The sequence below is a fragment of the Chaetodon auriga genome, chromosome 4, assembly GCF_051107435.1.
Source record: "Chaetodon auriga isolate fChaAug3 chromosome 4, fChaAug3.hap1, whole genome shotgun sequence".
Taxonomy (NCBI): domain Eukaryota; kingdom Metazoa; phylum Chordata; class Actinopteri; order Chaetodontiformes; family Chaetodontidae; genus Chaetodon; species Chaetodon auriga.
Window position 1 is genome coordinate 17,269,045 of NC_135077.1, and position 20,724 is coordinate 17,289,768.

Below are 20,724 nucleotides of genomic sequence, written 5' to 3' on the forward strand. Positions count from 1 at the left end.
TTAACGGCTCAGGATTGGAGGAAAATCCGGCCTGAGTCCGGGCGTTTACATCACCAGATGCTCCTCTAGAACCCCCCGACGAGCAGCAGCTCTGTCCCTCCGCTCGGCCTGTCCTCCCACACAACCCTGTCTGACACAGGCAACACGCCTGAGACTGTCCTCAAGCTGAATATTTTCAACTCGCATGAAAAATTTGCTTTGCTTTCTGTGTGAACAAACCATAAGAAAGACAACCCGTTTTCACTTTAAGGATTGCCTTAAAAGAATACAATCATATTCTTAACAGTCTCCCAGTCCCTGTCAACCTGGTCTGAGCACATGCAGCCAAGTCCTCTCACTTCCTGTCCACGACTGTGAAACTAATACATCAACTCTGATCATCACAGTTTCTTATGTTAATGCCGGCCATTTCAAGTCTCTGAACACACTTTCCGTGGTTTTAAATCAGGCAGTGACTCTAATCAGAAGTGCAGGAGAGGTGAGTTCTTTGGCCTGAGAGTGGAAAGGTCGTATTTGAGATATTATACAACATTCACGTGGTAAAAGTAGTGCTGAAATGATTTTCATATGCATAATGCTGTCATAAGCTTAAAGGACGCTGTGCCAAACGTAAATAAAAACAGATTTCAATCATTTGTAAACAAACAGTTTTACAAAGTGTTCCTGAGCCCATGTTGTGATCTCCTTTATCCAATCATGTGTTCACAAAGTGGTGAACCTCGCTCCATCCTCGCTCGTGAACGACTGAGCCTTTTCAGGATGCCCCTTTCATACCCAATCATGACACTATCACCTGTTACCAATCAACCTGTTTACCTGTGGAATGATCCAAACAGGTGTTTTTGGATCATTCCACATCTTTCCCAGTCTTTAGTTGCTCCTGTCCCAACTTGTTTGAAACGTGTTGCTGCATCAAATTCAGAATAAGCAGATATTTACAAAGAAAGGGATGAGGAAATGATTAAATTCTGTTTTATTTATGTTTTACACAGCGTCTGAACTTTTTTGGGAATCTGGGTTGTACTTTTTTGTGTCGTCAGTGAATGGCAGATTGCATTAAAAAGAGTGTAAAGCTGAAAAAGTCCTGAAAGGTTTGCTTTGTACATTCAGAATGTATTTGAAAGTTTTCATCTACTTTTGACCAAAATAACCTCATGATTGAATTCCCTTCTGTCCAGAGAGGCTGCCTGTACATGTTGTGGCCATGTCGGCCGCAGTCATATCAAACGAGTATAAAAGGCGAAGCAGTTAGGGGACGAGGAGGAGGCTGTCCATTGGGTACCTGGTGAGAGGCCCTGGCTTTTACTTCCTAGGGTCGTGGGTCTGTGATGTCATGGCAACGATGACAGGCTGCTGGGCAGGCGTGACTTGATGCTGAGCAGATTCAGTCAGACCCTCGTCCTCCATCTTTGGCCGCTTGGCCTGGGGCTCGCCTGGCTGCTCAGCTAAAGTTTCTGCAGTGGGCTGTCTGCTCACCAGCACTGGAGGGGAGCTGGAGGCCTGCGCAGCCAAGATCTGGAGAGGACTACTCAGGCCTGGAGAGGAGTAATAAGAGAAGAATAAAACTTAAGGGGCATAAAAAGCTCAAAGTCTTAATCTGCTCCATGTAAATTAACACTTGTATGCAGACTGCACACAACATCAGTGTGTTTCCCTCCAACATTCATCACGGTGACTGGTCACTGTGTGTGGCAGCGACTGCTGAAAAATCTTACCAGATGCATTAGCGAGGCTGGTTGCGGTGGAAACAGCAGCAGTGGTATGTTTGCCATTCTGGGTAACAGGACGAACAGGAAGTTGATGTAAACCCGGGGTGAGGTTCCTCCCTTCCCCGCCCTGCACTGCACTGTCCACAGTCTGGATCACTCGCTCTCTGTTCAGCTGGGTTTCTGCTCCAAACACAAACACACCATTCCAACATGAAAACACAAAACTAACTCACCGTTCACGAAGAGCACACATATGATCAGTCTGCCGAATCTCAAAAAGCAAACATTAGAAGTAAAGCACCGTGAGACAAACAGCCGGTGGTGCTGATTTTATACAGTTGAAAGGAAATGATTGTCATGATTATGCAAAGTGATCGCAGTCAGCTCAAATAATGGAGATTAGGCAATAACTGTGACAGGCCTACTCATCCCATGACCCTGAACACAGCATGAGTAAGAGTGCGCACAGGCTTCATGCTGGACTAAAGAACAATGAATTCATTTCTGTGTTCATTCTTCTTTGAATTAGTTCCTTTATTTAAACTTCTGAGGATGACCCCTTGCTCCTGCGTAACCGATAACTCAAGCCACTGACTGCCAGTGTCAGCTTGTGGTACGTGAGCATGCTCAGTGACACTAGAAATATCAAACAGAAGGAACTATATGCCTACGTAAAGTAGTAAGTGATGCATGGTCCAGTCCGTATTGATCTGTAGTTCAATTTGGATCTAGACCTCGGTTCGGACTTTGAGAAGACCCGGCTTCGATCCACGGCTCCAGACTGCAACCACTTAGTCGCATGTTGCAACCATTTTTGGAGACAGTGCTTTGTTTGTGTGTTAGTAGAGAATCCAGCCTGCAGTGCAGTTCATAAACCTCACTGATAAACCAGAGAGCTGGGCTCTGGGTAGCACTGGGCTTAGACATTTTGTCTCTCTGTCCCCGCAGAATACAGTAGATTAAAGCACTATCAAATTAATACTCTGCCAAACCTCCATATTTCAGAGCAAGCTCCGGCTGCCAGATCTATTTTATGATCAAGAGCAACCGTGTGACCAAATCAAAGATCCTATTTTACAAATAGCCCCAAAGTGTCACTACGTAGCAGTAATAGCAGTTACCTCATGACCTCACTCCAGGGGTCTGACCCTGATGTCTGATGCTTGGATTCAGTGGGATGCTTGGAAAAACTTCCTCTAAAATACCTCAATATTTATGTGTGCAACTAATGCATATGACAATAAATGGAGAAAAGAAAGCAAAGCCTCTTTCCCACCAGAAATACCCTATGTACTACACAAACAGCCTGTATCCTAGTAAGAAAGGGGAAAACACTACAGACAGCACACACTTTAAACACTTTATCAACTGATGGCCTTTATAATATCTGTTTTTAGGAGGTGCTGCAGCCCCCCTTTAAAAAATGACTTTCTCTTAAAGCACTACATCCACTTCTTACCAAAGCATTTATCAGTAATACAGTTAAGATGGAAAAAATATAGAACTGTGTTGTTTTGTATGTGGATTTAAGTGGTGCTCAGTAGGGAGCACCAGTGCTACTACTGGAAAAGGTTAGTCTGGAGTCCTTAAATCTGTCATTGAAACTGATAAGCATCTGATCACTCAGTGCGGTTCAGTCCATCCAGCACACTACCGATAAAACATGTGGGTGCTAAAAGCAAACCAGCACCATCTTACACATCCTCAATATACTGCAGAAAACAACAACAGAGTGTGGCAAGTTGTACCTCTGAGCTCACTGTTGCCCTCTGGTCCTCCAACAGAGGGGGCGCTGTATCCATTCGGAGGGTTGGAAGTTAGAGGGACGCTGGTAACTACCCGCACCGTGGTCACAGAGGACTGAGGGGGGCTCTGGAGCAGGTGAATGGGCTGGACTTGGCCACCACCACCTGCAACTAAAGCAAGGGCTTTTCCCGGGCCTGAGGGCAGGATTGTTGGGTGAGGGGGTGCAGCCATGATGACATGCTGAGCACTGACTGGAGATCCTGCACACAAACAGATGAAGACAACAATCTCATATAGTTTTATAGTGGCTTTAAAAACTACATGTGTGCGTCTTTTCATGTGTTTTGCATGTAAAGATGTGCACCTTTGTGCAGGCTCACCTGGGGCACTCTGAGAGTACCTATACTCGGGCACAGATGCCAGTTTGTTAGCGAGCTGTTCATGGTGGTCATGGGAGATAGGAGAGCCCTCCCTGCTCAGACACTCAGGGGTCTGCAGCCCACTGGATGGAGGAGAAAGAAGTCCTTGGTGGGTCGGGGATGCAGGAGCACTCCTGAAAAATAAAAGATGAGGGAAAGAGAGAGACCAAAGAAATCAATGAACACATCAAGAGACATCTGCTAACATACAGAGCTCCCTCACTGCCAGCACCTTCTGCTGAATATATTAACCTAGAAATTAGACTTACTTTGTTCTATCCAATCAAATGATAGCCAGGAGCAGAAGCAGAGAGAACGGAGAAAAGGTTAACTGAGTCAAATCAGAAGTGACACATGTCCATGCCACTGAAGGCCACAGATGTCTCACTCACCGAGAAGACAGAGGTCCAAAAGGCGTCCTAAAGCAAGCCACCCCTCTCTGCCGTCTTTTCCTGAAGGCTTGTTCCACCAACTTGCTCTCAGAAGCGGAATCAACACGCCAAAAACTCCCTTTGCCGGGCTCATCCTGAGAGCGGGCCACTTTCAGGAAGTAGCGGTTGAGAGACAGGTTGTGTCTGATTGAGTTCTGGAGGGAGGAAAAATACATTTTGTCATGGCAAACCAGTGAAAGTTCAACCATCCAGTTGAAGACAGAAAGAGCCTACCTGCCAGCCCTTGTCTGCAGTGCGATAGTAGGGGTAGTGTTTGGTGATGTGAGCGTAGATGCCACTGAGAGTCAGCTGTTTGTCCGGGGCAGACGAGATGGCCTGGACGATCAGCTGTGCGTAGGAATAAGGTGGCTTGGACTCATCCTGGATGAATGAGACACAGTTATTAACATCCACACATCCTAAAACACACACTGTACAAGCAACCTCTTTGAAAGCTGATGTTTTCTTTGGGGCAATTAACTCATTTTGATGTTTCCGGCGCTTCACCTTGGGACTGTCTCCACCAGCCGACTCCCCCCGCTGCTCACTGCCCCCACCTCTCTGCTCAGCAATGCTTCGCCTCTGCTCTGAAACGGCCTTGGCAGCATATTCAGCTGCGAGCTGGAGGTCAGAGGTCACGTTGCGTCCATAGCGATACCCTGATGACCCTGCCCCTCGAGGACTAGCCGGACAGGAGTTAGGAACACTGGAGAAAAGAGGAGAAAGAGTCTGTGTTAACGGCTTAAAGTGATGATTTAAGGGTGCCTCTGAAAGCCATTCCGTTGCTGGTGTAAAAACAACATATGCAAAATTCATTTAAACTCTGTTCAATCCGAGATGTGTGACACACTCTTTGTCCCCTCAAAACAAGGTCAAAATTATTGGTAAAAACTTCTTTGAATTACTAAGAAACCATTAAACAAGCATACAGAGAACTGGAATGTTTTTCTGAGGTGAGGCAAGTACTTCGAGTATGTAAAAGAAAGGTGAAAGAACTGAACATGCTTGAGAAAACTGACTGATATACAGAACATACATCTAGAGAAATATGCAGATGAAGGCCTAATAATGGCACAGGAAAACAAGGAGCAAGTAAATATTGGCGATTTTGATTCCACATTTCAATTTCAACATTTAACTAAATGCAGTTTGTGATTTGAAAATGGTGAAAAAAGCAAGAAATGAAACCGCACAATTTCTCTTACACACATAAGAGCTAAGCTTGGAAAGGTTATTACAGCTCAGATCCAGGATGTCCTTAAAACATAAAATGATCGAAAATACTCAAAAGTGTGTTAATTTTTAACTCGGCTTTATCTGGTCCTGTTAGAGACAGAACACAGGGAAAACCCAGTAAGTTATATAACACGCACCTGCTTCTGTTAGTAAAGTAAACACGGCTTTCTGGGAGAGTCAGTGTGCTTTGATTTGCTTTTAGCAACAGAAAAGCGCGCCCGCACACACACAGAGTTTGTATTTTTTGGCTGGGGAAACCGGGCTGCAGGCTCTGTTCTGAAATGGCATTATAAGACCAGCACTGAAAAATGAATGAAGACGAACAAAAACTTCTCACGTTGCTCAGGGACATTGGAAGCGTATTTGTATCCGTAACTGTACACATATAAACTTCATCAAAAGTTATGTGTGCTTCCATGAGGGAGCAAGTGTTCTCTCTGCTGTCCTCTGACACTGTCACAGCAACCATTTCACCCTCTCTGCATGTGTACATTGGCCAGCAGTACAAGTGTGAATGCTGGTAGGTACAGAAGAATGGTATTACACACAATTCATTTAAGTTGCCAGGCAGGAAAGGTGACTCTTACTACCCTGTGAAGAGACACTGTTGGTGTTTCAAATGGGAGCATGTGCTTCTACACAATACTCTTTCGCTGTATGTACTGTATGCGGGCACTGGTGAGGAAGATGGCCCAACAATCTGCCCGAAAAAGGCCACAGTGAAAGTGGTGAAGAGATGTATGAGCAAGCGTCTTTACTCTCTGTGTGTGTGTGTGTGTGTGTGTGTGTGTGTGTGTGTGTCTCCACGTGCGAGAGAACAGGAGCTGAGGGCTAAGAGGGAGGGGTTGGGGGCTCTGAAAAAAGGAAACCACGAATGGACGGAAAAACGGCCTACAGGCAAAACAATCTGCCCGATAGCCAATCACACGCCTCAAAGCTGCAGCCATTCCATATAAGGCAGGCACACACAAGCTGACATTGGTGGGGATGTAGGATGTAAGAACGAACACCAACCACCAGAGGGCACGCTCAGCGCCACCACGCTTGCCAGTTGCACATGCTGTACACATTTATAGAACAGTGATTTCCAAACATGTGCTATCGCAGCTCATTAGACTGCAGGTTTCCATCTCAACAGAAACACTGCAGCAGCCGTGAGTACACAGTCAACTAGAAAGGATATTATCTGTGAAAATGGGCTGATGTAGTATGTGATCGGAAAAAACACTGCAGGCCTGTGGTTTAAAACATAAGTGAAACCAAAGGAAATTAAGCCTCACATGTTTGCAAATCCACATGGTTGACAGCATAAACATGAATAAACATGCACAGGCCCTAGACGAGGTGAGGAGTAGCTCATATACTCTGATAGGCCTAAAACGCTCATCCTATGACATGCAAAGACACAACTGAGACCTGAAGTGCTGTTTTCAGTCCAGGTGCATGTCCCTGCATCACTGATACCCATTTTAAAAAAGAAGCAACCTCCTACCTAACCACAAGAAAAAGACAAGAACTTAGCTGAAGTGTAAAATGTAGTATCTTGAATTAACAGTGCAAATCTTTATAAACAACTTAACTTATCTGCTAGTTATTTTGTAAAAGAATCACTTGGTCTATTGGTCCTTGTTTTGTCAGACTGAACTGAAAACACTTCATTCCAACAGCCAAATCTGGCCAATCTGCTTTGCATTCATGAAGTGTATCTATTAAACTCAGTGTTGGGGTTCATGTCATTGTGTGCGTCTGTGGGTCTCTCCATACCTGATGGTGCCCGTGGGCGAGGGCAGTGGAGAGCCAAATGCCCTGATGTGCTCTTCATGTTGCTGCATTGTGGGAATGCTGATTTTGAGGGGGGAGATGTTGGGCAGAAGTGGGCGAGGGGGAAGAGAGGGCTGCTCCCTCTCTCTGTGCTCCTCAGGCTCCAGGAGTGACATGAACTGGATCTTGATTACTGTACTGGGAAAACGAAACACACACCTACAGACAGAGAAAAGAGAAAGAGACACAAAGTTTGATTAGTGCTTCTCACAACATGATAACATCATTTTATAATGACTGTTCTGGAGCTTTCAATCCTATCACATGATCTTCCTGAGCAGATGGAGTTTGACCAATGGTGAAAGAAATGTATATGTTAATGATACATTTTCATTTTTACTTTACAAACTTCTCGTAAGCAACTGGGCAAACTCCACCTGCTTAGAAAGCACTCAAAACATAGATAACAGCTATTACAAGCACAATACTAAAGAAGTTGGGACGCTGTGTAAAACATAAACAAAACAGAATGATATCACTTGCTAATCCTTTTTGATATATACTCAATAGAAAGCAGCACAAAGAAAATAGATTTAATGTTTGACCTCATCAGCTTCATTGATTTTTGTAAATATCTGCTTATTCTGACTTTGATGCAGCAACGCGTTTCAAACAAGTTGGGACAGGAGCAACTAAAGACTGGGAAAGATGTGGAATGATCCAAAAACATCTGTTTGGATCATTCCACAGGTAAACAGGTTGATTGTAACAGGTGATAGTGTCATGATTGGGTTTGAAAGGGGCATCCTGGAAAGGCTCAGTCATTCACAAGCGAGGATGGAGCGAGGTTCACCACTTTGTGAACACATGATTGGATGAAGGGGCTCATGGGCATGGGCTCGGGAATACTTTGTAAAACTGTTGACGATAAACACAATTCATTTGCAAATGATTACATTCTGTTTTTATTTACCTTTAACACAGCATCCATCTACAATCCCATGTTTTTAAGAATCAGGGTTGTACACTGGACCTTGTGGTGAGAATATTTTGTAAACTTTTGTAACTTTCCAAGCTAAATTATGAACTTGAAATCTCAATTTGACTAGTTATATGTTTTAAGTTACATACAGGGTTAACAAATCTGCCAGATGTGACAAAATGCTAACACTTACTAGCATTTTTTGAGCAATATTAAATCATATCATTAAGCAATGATACTTTCCCCTGAGCTATAGGGGTTTGTTTATAATACAAACAATATCTTCAGTCAACACCCTTCATGCACAAAAAAACTAAGCTGGTGTAGACTTAAGACAACAGCCGTTAGCCATTTCCTCTTCTTTTGGCAGGTCTGGACAACTGCCTCAATAAAGGCAAGGATCAGTCCAAACCCAAGTTAGTTCAAGCCTAAACAAAACTCTTGGCAATAATTATGTGTTTGCGGGATTGGGCAAATGTTTTACAATGGAGCATTAATGACTACTGTAAATAGTTTTAATTTTTTCCTAGCAGGTTCGGGCAGCGAGGTTGTATGTTCATTGTAGATAAATCTTTGTAACGGGAACCATCCAATCTGCCCAAATATGATGACTGTACCTTTGAGCAAGAAACTGAATCCCTACTAATTGCAGGGGTGCTGAGCTCCGGCACAGAGCTCCCCATAGAGACAAATAAATGAGGAGAAAAAAAAATCGTCACAGGACCACAAGTCATTTCAGAAATGTTCTGACATTTCACCGGTACATCAGTCCATAATAAAAATACGGGAGAAATGTTCCTTTTTTCCACTCTATAATTTATCTCCTGAAAAATTGTGGTTGCCAAATCCAATACTGGATCTATAAACAGTCTGCTCACAGCCGTCTCCGCCTAGAGCAGGCCATCCTCAACAACTGACTGTCCATGCGAGAAGAGCACTAGTGGGGGAGGAAAGAGGCCTGTGGAAACTCTGAAGGAGCTTCAGGAGTCCAAAGCAGAGACTGAAGAGACTGTGCATCCAACAACAACTACTGCTTATTTCCTTCATCAGTCCAAGCCATGTACCAGAGCAGCAAAGAGAAAACCACTGTTCAAGGAACTCACATGACATTTTGAACAGTGTTTGCTACAGGGCATGTGAGAGACTCTGAGACAAGTGGAAGAAGCTTCGATAGTCTAGTGGGACCAAAAATATGCTTCTTTGCCATCATACTGAGTTCTGCACATCACCAGAAACACATCACACCCAATATTACACTGTGGTGGTACTTAACTGCTGCTTGATAAGGCCAAGGGTTAATAAAATGCAGTGAAATAGAAAGTGATGAAGAAAATCTGCTGCAGATCAATTCATGTTAATGTCCTGGAGCAGCCAAGTTTAAATCCAATGTAAAATTTGAGGAGAGACTTGAAAATTGCTGCTCAGTGAAACTTGACTGAGCTTGAACAGTTCTGTAAAGAAAACAAGGAATAACTGACAATCTCCAGATGAATCAAGATAATAAAGACTAAACCACGCAGATCTTAAGCATTACAAGTAACTGATTGCACTATTCTATATTTGAAGTCAAAGAAGATCAATCTGTAGAGACTTACTGATATTGAAATGTCTTCCTGATAAGCAGTGTCAAACCACCTAATCAACCCACATTGATTCATAGCTGCAAAACAACAAAATATAAACACTGCAAATATATCAGGATGACAAAAAAAAATAATTAATTGCCCTCTTCCACCTTAGAGGAGGTTGTAGACATACAGACTCCTGAGACAGACCCGAGGGCCAGAACAACTCATGTGAACATGTCTGTGTTGCGTATGGCCTTGGTTTCTAAGTCTTGTGTTTACTCCATGTGCTCCTACAGAGAGGATGTCATTTCAGGCTGGACTTCCTGTTCACTGCACGACACACCCCCAAACAGTGTTCTCAGCCAATCGGAGAGGCCAAGCGGACCCCCCCTCCCCCCTCCCAACTACTCTCGCGCTCCACCCTGTGATTGGCACACACGCGCACACAAAGTCAACGCTTTGAGTTTTTTGATTACTACTGTTTTGAAAGACATACAGGCAAAATACTTTACCTTGACAGGAGTGCACAAAGGTAAAGCTACATCCACATTTCAACACCAGGTGGTTCCCCTTGACACAAACAACAGTAATTTCACAATTTTATCCAAAAGAAGCACATCTCTTCCCTCAAAACTCGTAAACTGAGCTGTCAGGGGTGCGTTTGTTTACATTAATGTTTACGTGACGGCGACACGTTGACGAACAGGCTCACAACTAGCTAACATAATCACCCTAAAAACTGTTGAGGCACGGCTTTTACCAGCATCCAAAAGAATTTGATGTGGAAAAAATGATTTAGGTTATGATATTTTAGAAAGCCAGTTCTACCACATTGTGATAATACGCCTCTGTTTCAAGGCACGGTGGCACTACTTCTTTCAGAGCATTTGCTAACTAGCTTGTGCTATGGCTTGTCGGTAGGCCATATGGAGCTAAGTTTGCTAGCAGCTAAAACTACCTAAATTAATTGACTGATTTACACAGGGGGGTGAAGGTTCACTCCGGGGTGGGGGCGCTGGCCCCCCAGACAAATTAATAACAATTATAATTTCACAGCTAAATGGCTTGTTTTGTTACAGCTTCAATGTCCAAACCAAGGTTGTGATACACTTAAACCGATGAGAGCAAATCATACCGCTGTGATCAGGGGTGTAATGACAAACTTTGTATCCTCTCCTAATCTGTCTCCCGTTTGGCCTTGTGACACAAATTTTCTCCCTGTCAACATGTTTAGAAAACCAATATATCCTTATTTATGTGCTCACATAGCCCACAAACAGTTTTATAGATATTGTATTATAGTCGGATTCAAACGTTAGATGTCCATTGTGGGGGGCACAGATTTTGTAGGGGGTACAAAAAAATAACATGACATCGTCTCCCAGGCTATTTGTCCATCAGTAGGCCAATGCATAAACCGGACATTAAAGTCTGGGTAGCCCGGTTAACGGCCAACCACAGTGTTACCATAATTAGCCCGTCGGTAGCTGCTTTGCTAACTGACTATACTCACTCTCTGGGCAGCAGCAGCGGCGGCGCCCCTCTTCGCTGGAACACACCGTCAACGAACACGCCATTCTTGCCCAAGCACCGGAGGGAGAAACCGCTCGCCTCGTCGTAGGTGAGCTGCAGATGTCGCCGTGAAATGAAGCTCGAGTGACCCATGTTGATGTCCACGGAGCCGTGAGAGGAGTTCCGGCCTATGGTGACCGTCCTCTGCCTCATGACAAACTCAAAGTCCCGGCCCTCGAGTCTGGCCAGGGCCTGCGAAGGAGGACAAGCCAGTCGTACGGGAAGAATCCCGGCGTCGGCGCGGGCTTCCATTATCGGAGGACCCAAGAGGGCGAGCGAGGGCTGGTGATAGGCGTGCGAGGTCACCGCGACGCGCACGGGACTGCATGGTGCCGACTGTAAAGCAAGCAGGGCTCGTGCTCCGGTGTCGTCCCGGTAGTCTGCCATCTTCTTTCGGGGGGTCAACACACTCACACGCACACACACTTCACTTTTCGCACACACAGAGTTGCAACGTGAGAGTTTTCGGCCAGGGCACTTGTTCGCTCCGTGGCTGTCGGAACAACATGGAGTCCAGGTTGTCGCAAGAACGGGACCGGATCCTTCACAGGAACGGGACTCGTGCAACGTTCAGGGCCTCCTCGTGAGCCGCTGCAACAAAGATAACAATATAGACTCAACAGTTACAGTGCGTATGCAATGAAGAACTTGCATCTAACCGACATATATATTGTTAATGTAATATTACTTCACGTTTCACGTATTCATTTTTCATATAAGGAACGATTTCTGGACGGTCAAACTACACCCCTGCTGGTTCAGGGCTGCCTGGGTTTCTGACAGAAATATTTATTCAGTACTTCAGCTGAGTCTTCACAGAGTTTCCAGTATGGGATCCAGCACATCACCTAGGTTTGTCAAAACAGCCTAATAACTGAGGTCTGCTTGCTCCCATGTGTAGGGATGTTTGGGGCTGTAGGTATTTAGTGTATTTGATCGTTATCGCATCCATTTGGTTTCTGAAAATAACGAGAGAAGCAAGGCAAGTTTACTAATACAGCACCATGAAAACACTGTTAATTTTACATAATGCAAATTAGCATAGGAACGATGTTTAAAATCACAATGAAGGTGAAAATAAAATTAAATGAAACCGAACTGAGAAGTGAGATTAAATAAATCGTTGAATATTAATAGTGCTGTTACAGCGCACTAATAAATTGCCAAACAGTTAATACGGAAGCAAAAATGCGAAGGGGAAATTGGTGCATATAACGCATTAAATTGCAGATTAAGTTAATAAGAGGGAGAAAATCGCAATGATGCCCCAAAAATCTGTGGTGCTAGTAATGTTTACAGCAGACACGGAAACACACACCTACAGCAGAGTGATAGCAAAGATTTAAAAAAAAAAAAAAAAAAAAAAGTAGTTCACATTATTTCCAACATGGCGGTTGTTTCTGTTCCCTGAACGCCACATCTGATCCCCTCAGTCGATTGGCTACAGTTCATGTCGTCACACCAGGAAACTGGAGGGTGAGTTCAGTAGTATCTCGAGATTTGTGATCTGCTGTGGTATTATCTGTTTATACTCTCTATGAGCATTACTCAGAACTAGTCATTTTTTACTTCACTTTTATGCCTTTTCCAGATTGTTGATCTAAATGAGGTTAAATCAATGCACTTGGATCTGTATATTAAACAGGCAATGTAAAAACTTTTTGATAAATGGCAATAAAAAGACATCCATGGGATTACAGTTTGTTGTGATGTTCTTGAAACTACAGTTTGGACGTCTAATCTTGGTAAAACAAAATACTGCATTTACTTGACAAGCTTGTTGTAATGTCACAGATTTCAGCAGTTTTCATTACATGATCTGCAAGATTGCCTCAATCTCAGTCTTAAAAACACGTGGTGTCTGCAGTGAAGCTGGTTCGCCCACCTCGGATTTTTTTTCTGTCTTTCTGTCTTTCTTTTTCTTTCTTTCTTTCTTTTTTTTTTATCTCTATCCTCTGTTTATAAACATGGAAAGAACAAGATGGTTGAAAAACTCGGAGAATGGATCTGTGAGGGAGCAGGAGGCACATTGGCAATAAATGAACGAAAGTTAAAAACAGACCCTCCACACGAGGGCGCTATTATGACAAGAAACATTTGAAGAGGTGGGATTGATAAAGGCACACGACTTAATCACAGTGAGCCAATGGATGCCATTTACAACTGAAATACCTGGTCAAACACAAAGTCACTGACATATGAAATGACTTACTTTCAGTGATGGAATTTAACTAAAGACATTTGACATACAAATACAAATTTGAGTACGGAAGCCCTAAAAGGCCATGGATCAAGATAATTTTTCGCTCCGTTTTACCGTGATAACGAGATAATATTCCACCGTTTTATCGTGGTAATGACACAACATTCCACCGTTTTATCGTGGTAACGACACAACATTCCACCGTTTTATCGTTATGACGAGTTAATTTTCCGGTGAGGTAGGATGTCAAACCAACCCGCCAAACCGCAAGGTGCTCTGCTGCCCTGCACATCACCGATTGAAGCCAGGCCTGGACGTGCTCTCCTGCAGCTGCACACTCGGTAAGTTGAGCCTGTTCATGTGTTTGTTTGTAGTTTTGCAAGTCTGCAGATACAAGTTATCGTCCTTAACAGTAAGTGGCTACAGTTAGTCAAACTTAACCGCGGTACGGGACGGAACAGTGAAAAGTATAAAATAATAATAATAATAAAAAAAATAAAAATAAAAATCCTGCTTTAATATTAAGGCGTAAGACGAACAATCTAATGAGACATAATGGTATAACAGGGGCCGCTTTTCTGAATTGAATGCTTTTACTTTTAACATTTAAATTCAGAATTTCTGTTAGTAATACAGTATTTTTACAGTGTAATATTAATACTTTGACTTTTTATGTCAGTCCCATAGTTTACACACAGTGTGGAAAGAAACACATGATCACCTGTGAAATCCAATGAAAGTCTGCACGATCAGCCTGCAACAATTATCAGAACCTCCTTCAGTAAAGCTTTTGTTGTCAGAAAAGTGTTGATTTAACTGTGTGCTCAAACACTGAGACAATAGAGAGTGCTGTTGTTGTGTGGTATTAAAGTATATTGACAGACATTTTTTGTTACTTTGTCCACCGCACCTCTAAATGCTTGACTTGGCTAAGAAATGTCCGTCATATTTTTAAAACTTCATTCAATATCATACTGCTATTGTACAGTCACGTCATGTTATAACAGAGATCACATCACTTATAAGGATGACAGTGTGCATGAGGAAGATCCAAACTATCCTTTATTGTTAACACAGGCTTTACAAATGATCTGTTTGTCACTCACTTCAGGATGAATATTAATAGCAGCTTGCACAGGAACAATTAAGAGAAGTAACCCATACAGATATAAACACAACTGTAGTATTACCATGACAACAATGATGAAAAATGGACTCAGTGTCTATACATAATAGATCTACAGCATAGTGATTATTACTGATTATCCTTCGTCTTTTTCTTTTTTTTTTATTTGAATATTTATTTTGCCAGTTCAGACCGTGGCACCAGCTTCAGCTTGATTGGTTGTTTAGGGTAGATTATGCCAGGGGAGTCCAGCTCTAAGGGGACCTGGATAGAAGTTACATGTGAAGAGAAAATAAGAGTCAACAGTGCATAAAACTCAGACATGTTTTTTCAAATCTGCAAACAAATGGCAACATCACAGAGGGTAGAAAACTCACTCAAAGAGCTGATATTTTATGGAGTGTGCTATTTTAGCAGACGTGGTATTAGTTTCATTCTTGTTCAGTGTCTTGGATAGTGGCTTTTGTTCTTTGAACAGACAGATTCTAATAATACAGATGACTGGCTACAGTTCGTGTTATATAATCCACAGTATAACCATCAACAGGATTACCCATAAAACAAAAACAAGCAGTGTAAAGATGAACATGTGTGTTCTCACCTGAGTCTCCTTACACACAGAGAAGCTGTACCTCCGCAGGATCTCCACCAGTACGAGTTTCATGGACACCAGAGCAAATCGCATCCCTATGCAGTTCCTGGGCCCTGCCCCAAAAGGCATGTACGTGTTCAGATCAATGGTCCCCTTGTTTTCCTTGCTGAACCTGAGGGCAAATGTATTAATACGAGAAATCAGGAAATAGGTCCTTTCTATGGCTGTTTTGTAAAAACACAAACATATAAATCCTTTCCATACCTCTCGGGTTTGAACTTCTCTGGCTCAGGCCACAGATTAGGGTCCTGGTGCAGGGGCCACGTGGGTACCATGACAATCATACCTTTTGGAATCACAATGCCATTTATCTCCACAGTTGACTTGGCCACACGCTCCAGACGTGGAGCAATGGGGTACATTCGGAGAGACTCGTTGATGACGCTGTCTAAATACTCCATCTGCATCAGAGCTTCATACTCAACTGGAGCCTACACAGACACAGAGACACACATACACATACGCTGTGTATTCTTACTCATGCCACTCAGGTTACCTGCTGGATGTGTCAATAAGCATGTTAACCATAACAACAGCTTTAATCACTTTGACATCCTCCAGCTATCTCAAATATTTTCCTCCTTCCACTCCCAGCGTACCTTGTTAGGGAAGGTGGAGTCGATCTCCTCCTGCAGCTGTTTCATGACGTGAGGGTTTGTCGCCAGATTGTGAGCCAAGAAAGAGAGAGAGCTGCTGGTGGTCTCATAGCCAGCAAAGATGAAAAACATCGATTGAGAAAGGATCTCGTGATCGCTTAAACCTGGGGAGACAGCAAGGAGATGTGATTTTAGAAAAGCTTTAAGTTGTGCTTTGATGTGTGTGTAGATGGTGTATTTGTATGCGTGTCACCTTTATCCTGTCCGGAGTGACTGTTTTTCTGGGAGTCCATCATCAGCTGAAGGAAGTCCACTCGACTCTAACAGTAGACATGTATGAGAACAGCTTTGATTTTAATTCTGAAACTCCCGATACACATGTATCTATATGCATACACACATTCACAGACAGCCATACCTTTTGCTTGCTGGTCTCTCGTTCAGACCTGATCTTCTGCACTGCATCGTAAAAGAACTTCATGACTGACACAGGGAAAAGGGAAACCTCAAACTTCTCAAAAATAGGACCCAGAAAGGGAAAGACACCTGGAATTAAGCAGAAAGCAACACATTTATTAAGGAAATAGGAAAGAGTGTCACTATATCGACTGTAACATTCAAACTAAGTTTACTAGCACAGATATTTTTGGTTTACCAGCCAGATGAAAGACACAATTACAAACGGCTGGATTTTACAGAAATGAAATGATATTTGTACCAGCAATGACGAGGAGAGGGTTGAGAAGACTAAACTTCAGCATCTTCTTGATGTTGGTAACGAAGGGGTCTGAGGGGTTGTTGAGTGAGTCAATGTCTACACCGAAGGCTGCGCTGGCTACAACATCCATACTGTAGGATCCAAAGAATCTAAAGAGCGCACAAACACATCAGTGATGTCCTTTCATTCATATAACCAGTTAACTTTATGCATTTTCTGGAATAGCTTCAAATGAATGGAATATGTTGGAGTATAAAGTCTTCTCACTCCTTCAGCTCTAAGGGCTCATCCTTGTCTGCCTTCTTCTTCATGTTGGCGATCATGGTGGCAGAGCGCTGCTTCATTATGGCCAACATCTGAGGCACAGACAGAGACAGGTAAGAGTTACACACAGGCTTACTAAAATACTGGAAAACAGAGTACAGAGTACAATTCCTGCTGCAGAGAGAAATATTCTGTTCTACATGCGATAAAGGGGAGAGAAGGGACAGAGCAGGAGAGGGTGGTACCTCTTTCAGTTTTCCTGAGGTGAAGGAGGGAGAAAGGACACTGCGGATCCTCTTCCACTCTTCATTCTCAACGTTGGACACAGCATCGTACAATGGTCCATTCAGATAGGTGTTCTGGAACAGAGTTAGCAAACGTGAGGAGAGTTCAACTTAGACACAGCAGCCATAATCAGTGATTGAATGTCGTAAGATGTTGAGAGTACATACTCTGCGGTTAGTGAAGAAAGAGTAACACTCCTTTATCAGAATAGTTTTTATCATGGCAGGATCTGCGATACACAGCACAGGCTGACGCCCATCAAAGATGCTGGATGTGAAAAGAATAGAACAGAATATGAGAGTAAAAATAATAAAACTCCAGGTGAGATGTTTTTGTAGTCACATGCAAATCTACCATTGTAAAACAAGTATAAATGACACTATAGAGCTACTTTGTAATGACAGACTAGCAGCTCCAAGGACAATGATCAGATGTACATATGCACACACACACACACACACACACACACACACACACACACACACACACAGTATGACACACAGACTTACCCCCATGTTTTCCCATATTTCTTGTAGCAGTCAGTGTCAAACTTAATGAAGCCCTACAAGAATAACAATATAGAAATCATGAACTGAACACCTCTTTCAGTCCACTTTAACATGGTGGGGATATTTGTGACAAGAACAATTACATTTCAATGTGGTGTAAATCTATGGTGTATTGCTTCTGAAAAAATATATTTACCAACCAACCTCTCTATATGCCAGCATAGTGCCAAAAAAGGGGATTGGTTTGGGACCAGGGATGCCCATTTTCTTAAATATTCCATATGGCCACCATGCGTACCTGTGCAAAGAGAAAGAAAGAGAAAAATACAGAGATAGAAGAGAGGGAATTATTATACACACAGGCAAACACACACACAGCACAGTACAAATACCTGTGATGCATATTCTTAAACACTCACACATAGAGCAGTGTGATGAAAGCAATCAGGAGGGTCCATGTCTCAGCGGAGAAATAGAGGAGGTGGTCCATCTCTGCAAGACTTCTCTCTTCCGTCAAGCACAGAACAAGTTCCACAAAAGCCTCAAATCATGACCACAGGCTTTTATACACTGCTACACAGGCCAGCTGAGGTGTGTGAGAGTTCAACCAATGGCAGTGAGGCCATGTCAAGTAAATCATTGATCAAGCAGCATTTCTGATTATCAAGCTTTATTAGCTCTTTGATCTGTGATGCTGCATTTATGACCTAAATTATTATACTGCTTGTGTTAGGAAAGGACACATGCAAAAGTCATGGGAACAGCTTTAAGTAATATTTACACACATATACTATTTATTTATTTTTAGAATATTATTCTGTTAGTGTCTCCTATTTGGAATTCAAATGATACAGGAATGTATATAGAGACACACTCAGGTACTTATGTACATATGTACTTGCAATCTGTGTTCATTCAAAGACATTTCTAGATATGTACTTGGATGCATGGCTGACAGAAACTTGTCTTTTTGCCCCTTTATTGTGTCCTTACACAGGAAGGAGGGGTCCAGAGTTCTTATGTGATGCATGCTGCCTGGTTAGCATTCAGAGATCAGTACACAGTACAGCAAGCTTCCACTGAGCAAGAGGAACATGGGCTACCTTCCTTTCTTCTCTTTAGAAACATGGATTCTACTGATCATATTTATCTGCATATTTGTCATGTAAGAGATTGACTTTATTTAAAGTATTTGTACTTCAGGGAATGCATGAACGAATACACCAAAGTTTAGCCTTTTCCTTTCCGGTTAACAATAAACAGTGTTTGACTGACACCATTTAAAGAGGTGTTTTCATGTTCTGCACAGGTACGGCACCTCGACTTATGGGATATTTGAGAAGTTGGGGATGCCCTGGTCCCAAGCCCTTCATGTACTTTGGCACAGTTGGCAGGCAACACAATGTATGTATATCTGTAATTTTATGTCTTATTTTCACATTTTTTGGCATTTGAATTTAAAAATATCGACTGTAGGACCAAAAATTGTGTGGGTGGAAGAATGTGGGTGGATCGGTAATGTGATAGCAATCACTTCAGTGTCGGGTCGGGACACTAATTGGTGTTCAGGTGAGAGTTCAGTGAGAGGGGACACAGAATCCAGGTGATCCTTCAAGAATGTCCAAACTAATCATACAGAGTCACACTGAAGGAGTCCAACAAATGTTGTGTAGATGTGTGTATGTGTGTGGTTATTATTATGGACGCACACATGAAGAGAAATCGTCGGACGGAACCGTGGTCCCAGAGAGGTGAAATCTGCCGTCACGTTTCCTTCTCACAGAGGTGCGTTCGAGGTCACTCACAGTGTAGGAAATCTGACTTACATGCGCAGCCTGAGTCCTGGCCTTTTTCACAATGTTGGTAAGGATATAATGTATTTTGTAATTAGTGATGAAAATGTATCGTCTCTTCAAAGGTTTACTACCTCGATGATAAAGAGACGGCTAAAAAGTACGGGAGAGTATGGGGGTGAGTCCAAAAAGCTTTTTGAAAAAGTATAAATACACTGTAAGAACTACATTATGTTTTGTGAAACATTTGCTGTTTTTGAGCCCTGAACTTCTCACGCTTGCTTGCATTAGCACGAGTGTTGAGAGTGAAATGTAAATGTGTGTTTATGTAAATGTACAGCACGTATGAGTTTAAGAAGCCCATGCTGGCTGTGATGGACCCTGACATGTTGAAAACCATCCTGGTGAAGGAATGCTTCACCTACTTCACCAACTGACGGGTGAGAACACACACGATTACCCCTGACTTGGACAAACAACAGGAGAGTGTAGTAGTTGTTTACCGGCTGAAGCAGACTAATGTTGCCTTCAAATGGAACTTGTAAGAACATGTTTTTTTTTTTATCATTAATTTTTTATTAGAACAATAACAAAAAGGCTAAAAGCCAATACAGCAAACTGCCATTTACATTTTAGCTTTTCAGTTTTTCATACCTCTCAACCCCCCTTTTCCACCCCCACAAAATTTCAAATGTATATATTGATGGTTTGGGTTTTTGGAAGCATCAGCAACATTATTCCAAATTACATCCCATTCCAGTTTTTGTCCCACCTCAGCTATGTCTCTCTCCCAAGCCTTCATACCTGGTGTGGGCATATATTTCTCAGAGTTTAATTTGTCATATATATATGACACTATTCGTCTTGGATCACACTGTATCCAACTTAAAATAGGATGTTCTTGTAAGGCTGATCCCCATGGAACTTTGTAGGCTTTACAAGCTGACCTTACTCTGAAATAAAAGAAAAGAGAGTGTTTATCAATATCATACAGGGAGATAAGTTCTTGAAAAGTAAGGATTGCACTTGCCCCATTAATATCTTGAAAAGTTGTAATACCTTTATCTTCCCAGGCTTTGTTAATAAAAGGTTTCCCCCCAGATAAAAGGTGACCATTATTCCATATTGGGGAAGATTTACACCAAACGCTTTTA

At 42.6% G+C, this 20,724-nt stretch overlaps 2 protein-coding genes and 1 long non-coding RNA gene across 3 annotated transcripts; 1 reads left to right on the plus strand and 2 right to left on the minus strand.

Annotated features, from left to right (window-relative positions):
* Window positions 1-1,215: 1,215 nt before the first annotated feature.
* On the minus strand, window positions 1,216-11,949 carry foxk1 (forkhead box K1). The gene is made up of 9 exons (XM_076728484.1): window positions 11,366-11,949; window positions 7,306-7,521; window positions 4,813-5,011; window positions 4,540-4,686; window positions 4,267-4,460; window positions 3,836-4,008; window positions 3,458-3,715; window positions 1,716-1,889; window positions 1,216-1,535 (listed from the first exon to the last, which is right to left on the minus strand). The coding sequence occupies exons 1-9, from the start codon at window positions 11,809-11,811 to the stop codon at window positions 1,303-1,305; spliced, it is 2,040 nt and encodes a 679-aa protein (XP_076584599.1). The 5' UTR covers window positions 11,812-11,949; the 3' UTR covers window positions 1,216-1,302.
* Window positions 7,080-18,267, minus strand: LOC143319470 (cytochrome P450 3A40-like). The gene is made up of 14 exons (XM_076728485.1): window positions 18,197-18,267; window positions 17,982-18,075; window positions 17,778-17,830; window positions 17,436-17,535; window positions 17,229-17,342; window positions 16,987-17,075; window positions 16,720-16,868; window positions 16,420-16,547; window positions 16,255-16,321; window positions 16,005-16,165; window positions 15,610-15,836; window positions 15,355-15,517; window positions 14,947-15,017; window positions 7,080-7,166 (listed from the first exon to the last, which is right to left on the minus strand). Exons 1-14 carry the CDS (start codon window positions 18,265-18,267, stop codon window positions 7,133-7,135), a joined length of 1,521 nt encoding a protein of 506 aa, XP_076584600.1. The 3' UTR covers window positions 7,080-7,132.
* Window positions 18,268-18,818: 551 nt separating this feature from the next.
* Window positions 18,819-19,991, plus strand: LOC143319813 (uncharacterized). The gene is made up of 4 exons (XR_013077105.1): window positions 18,819-18,942; window positions 19,087-19,181; window positions 19,696-19,748; window positions 19,911-19,991. It is a non-coding gene; the product is annotated as an uncharacterized LOC143319813 (long non-coding RNA).
* The last annotated feature ends 733 nt before the right edge of the window (window positions 19,992-20,724 follow it).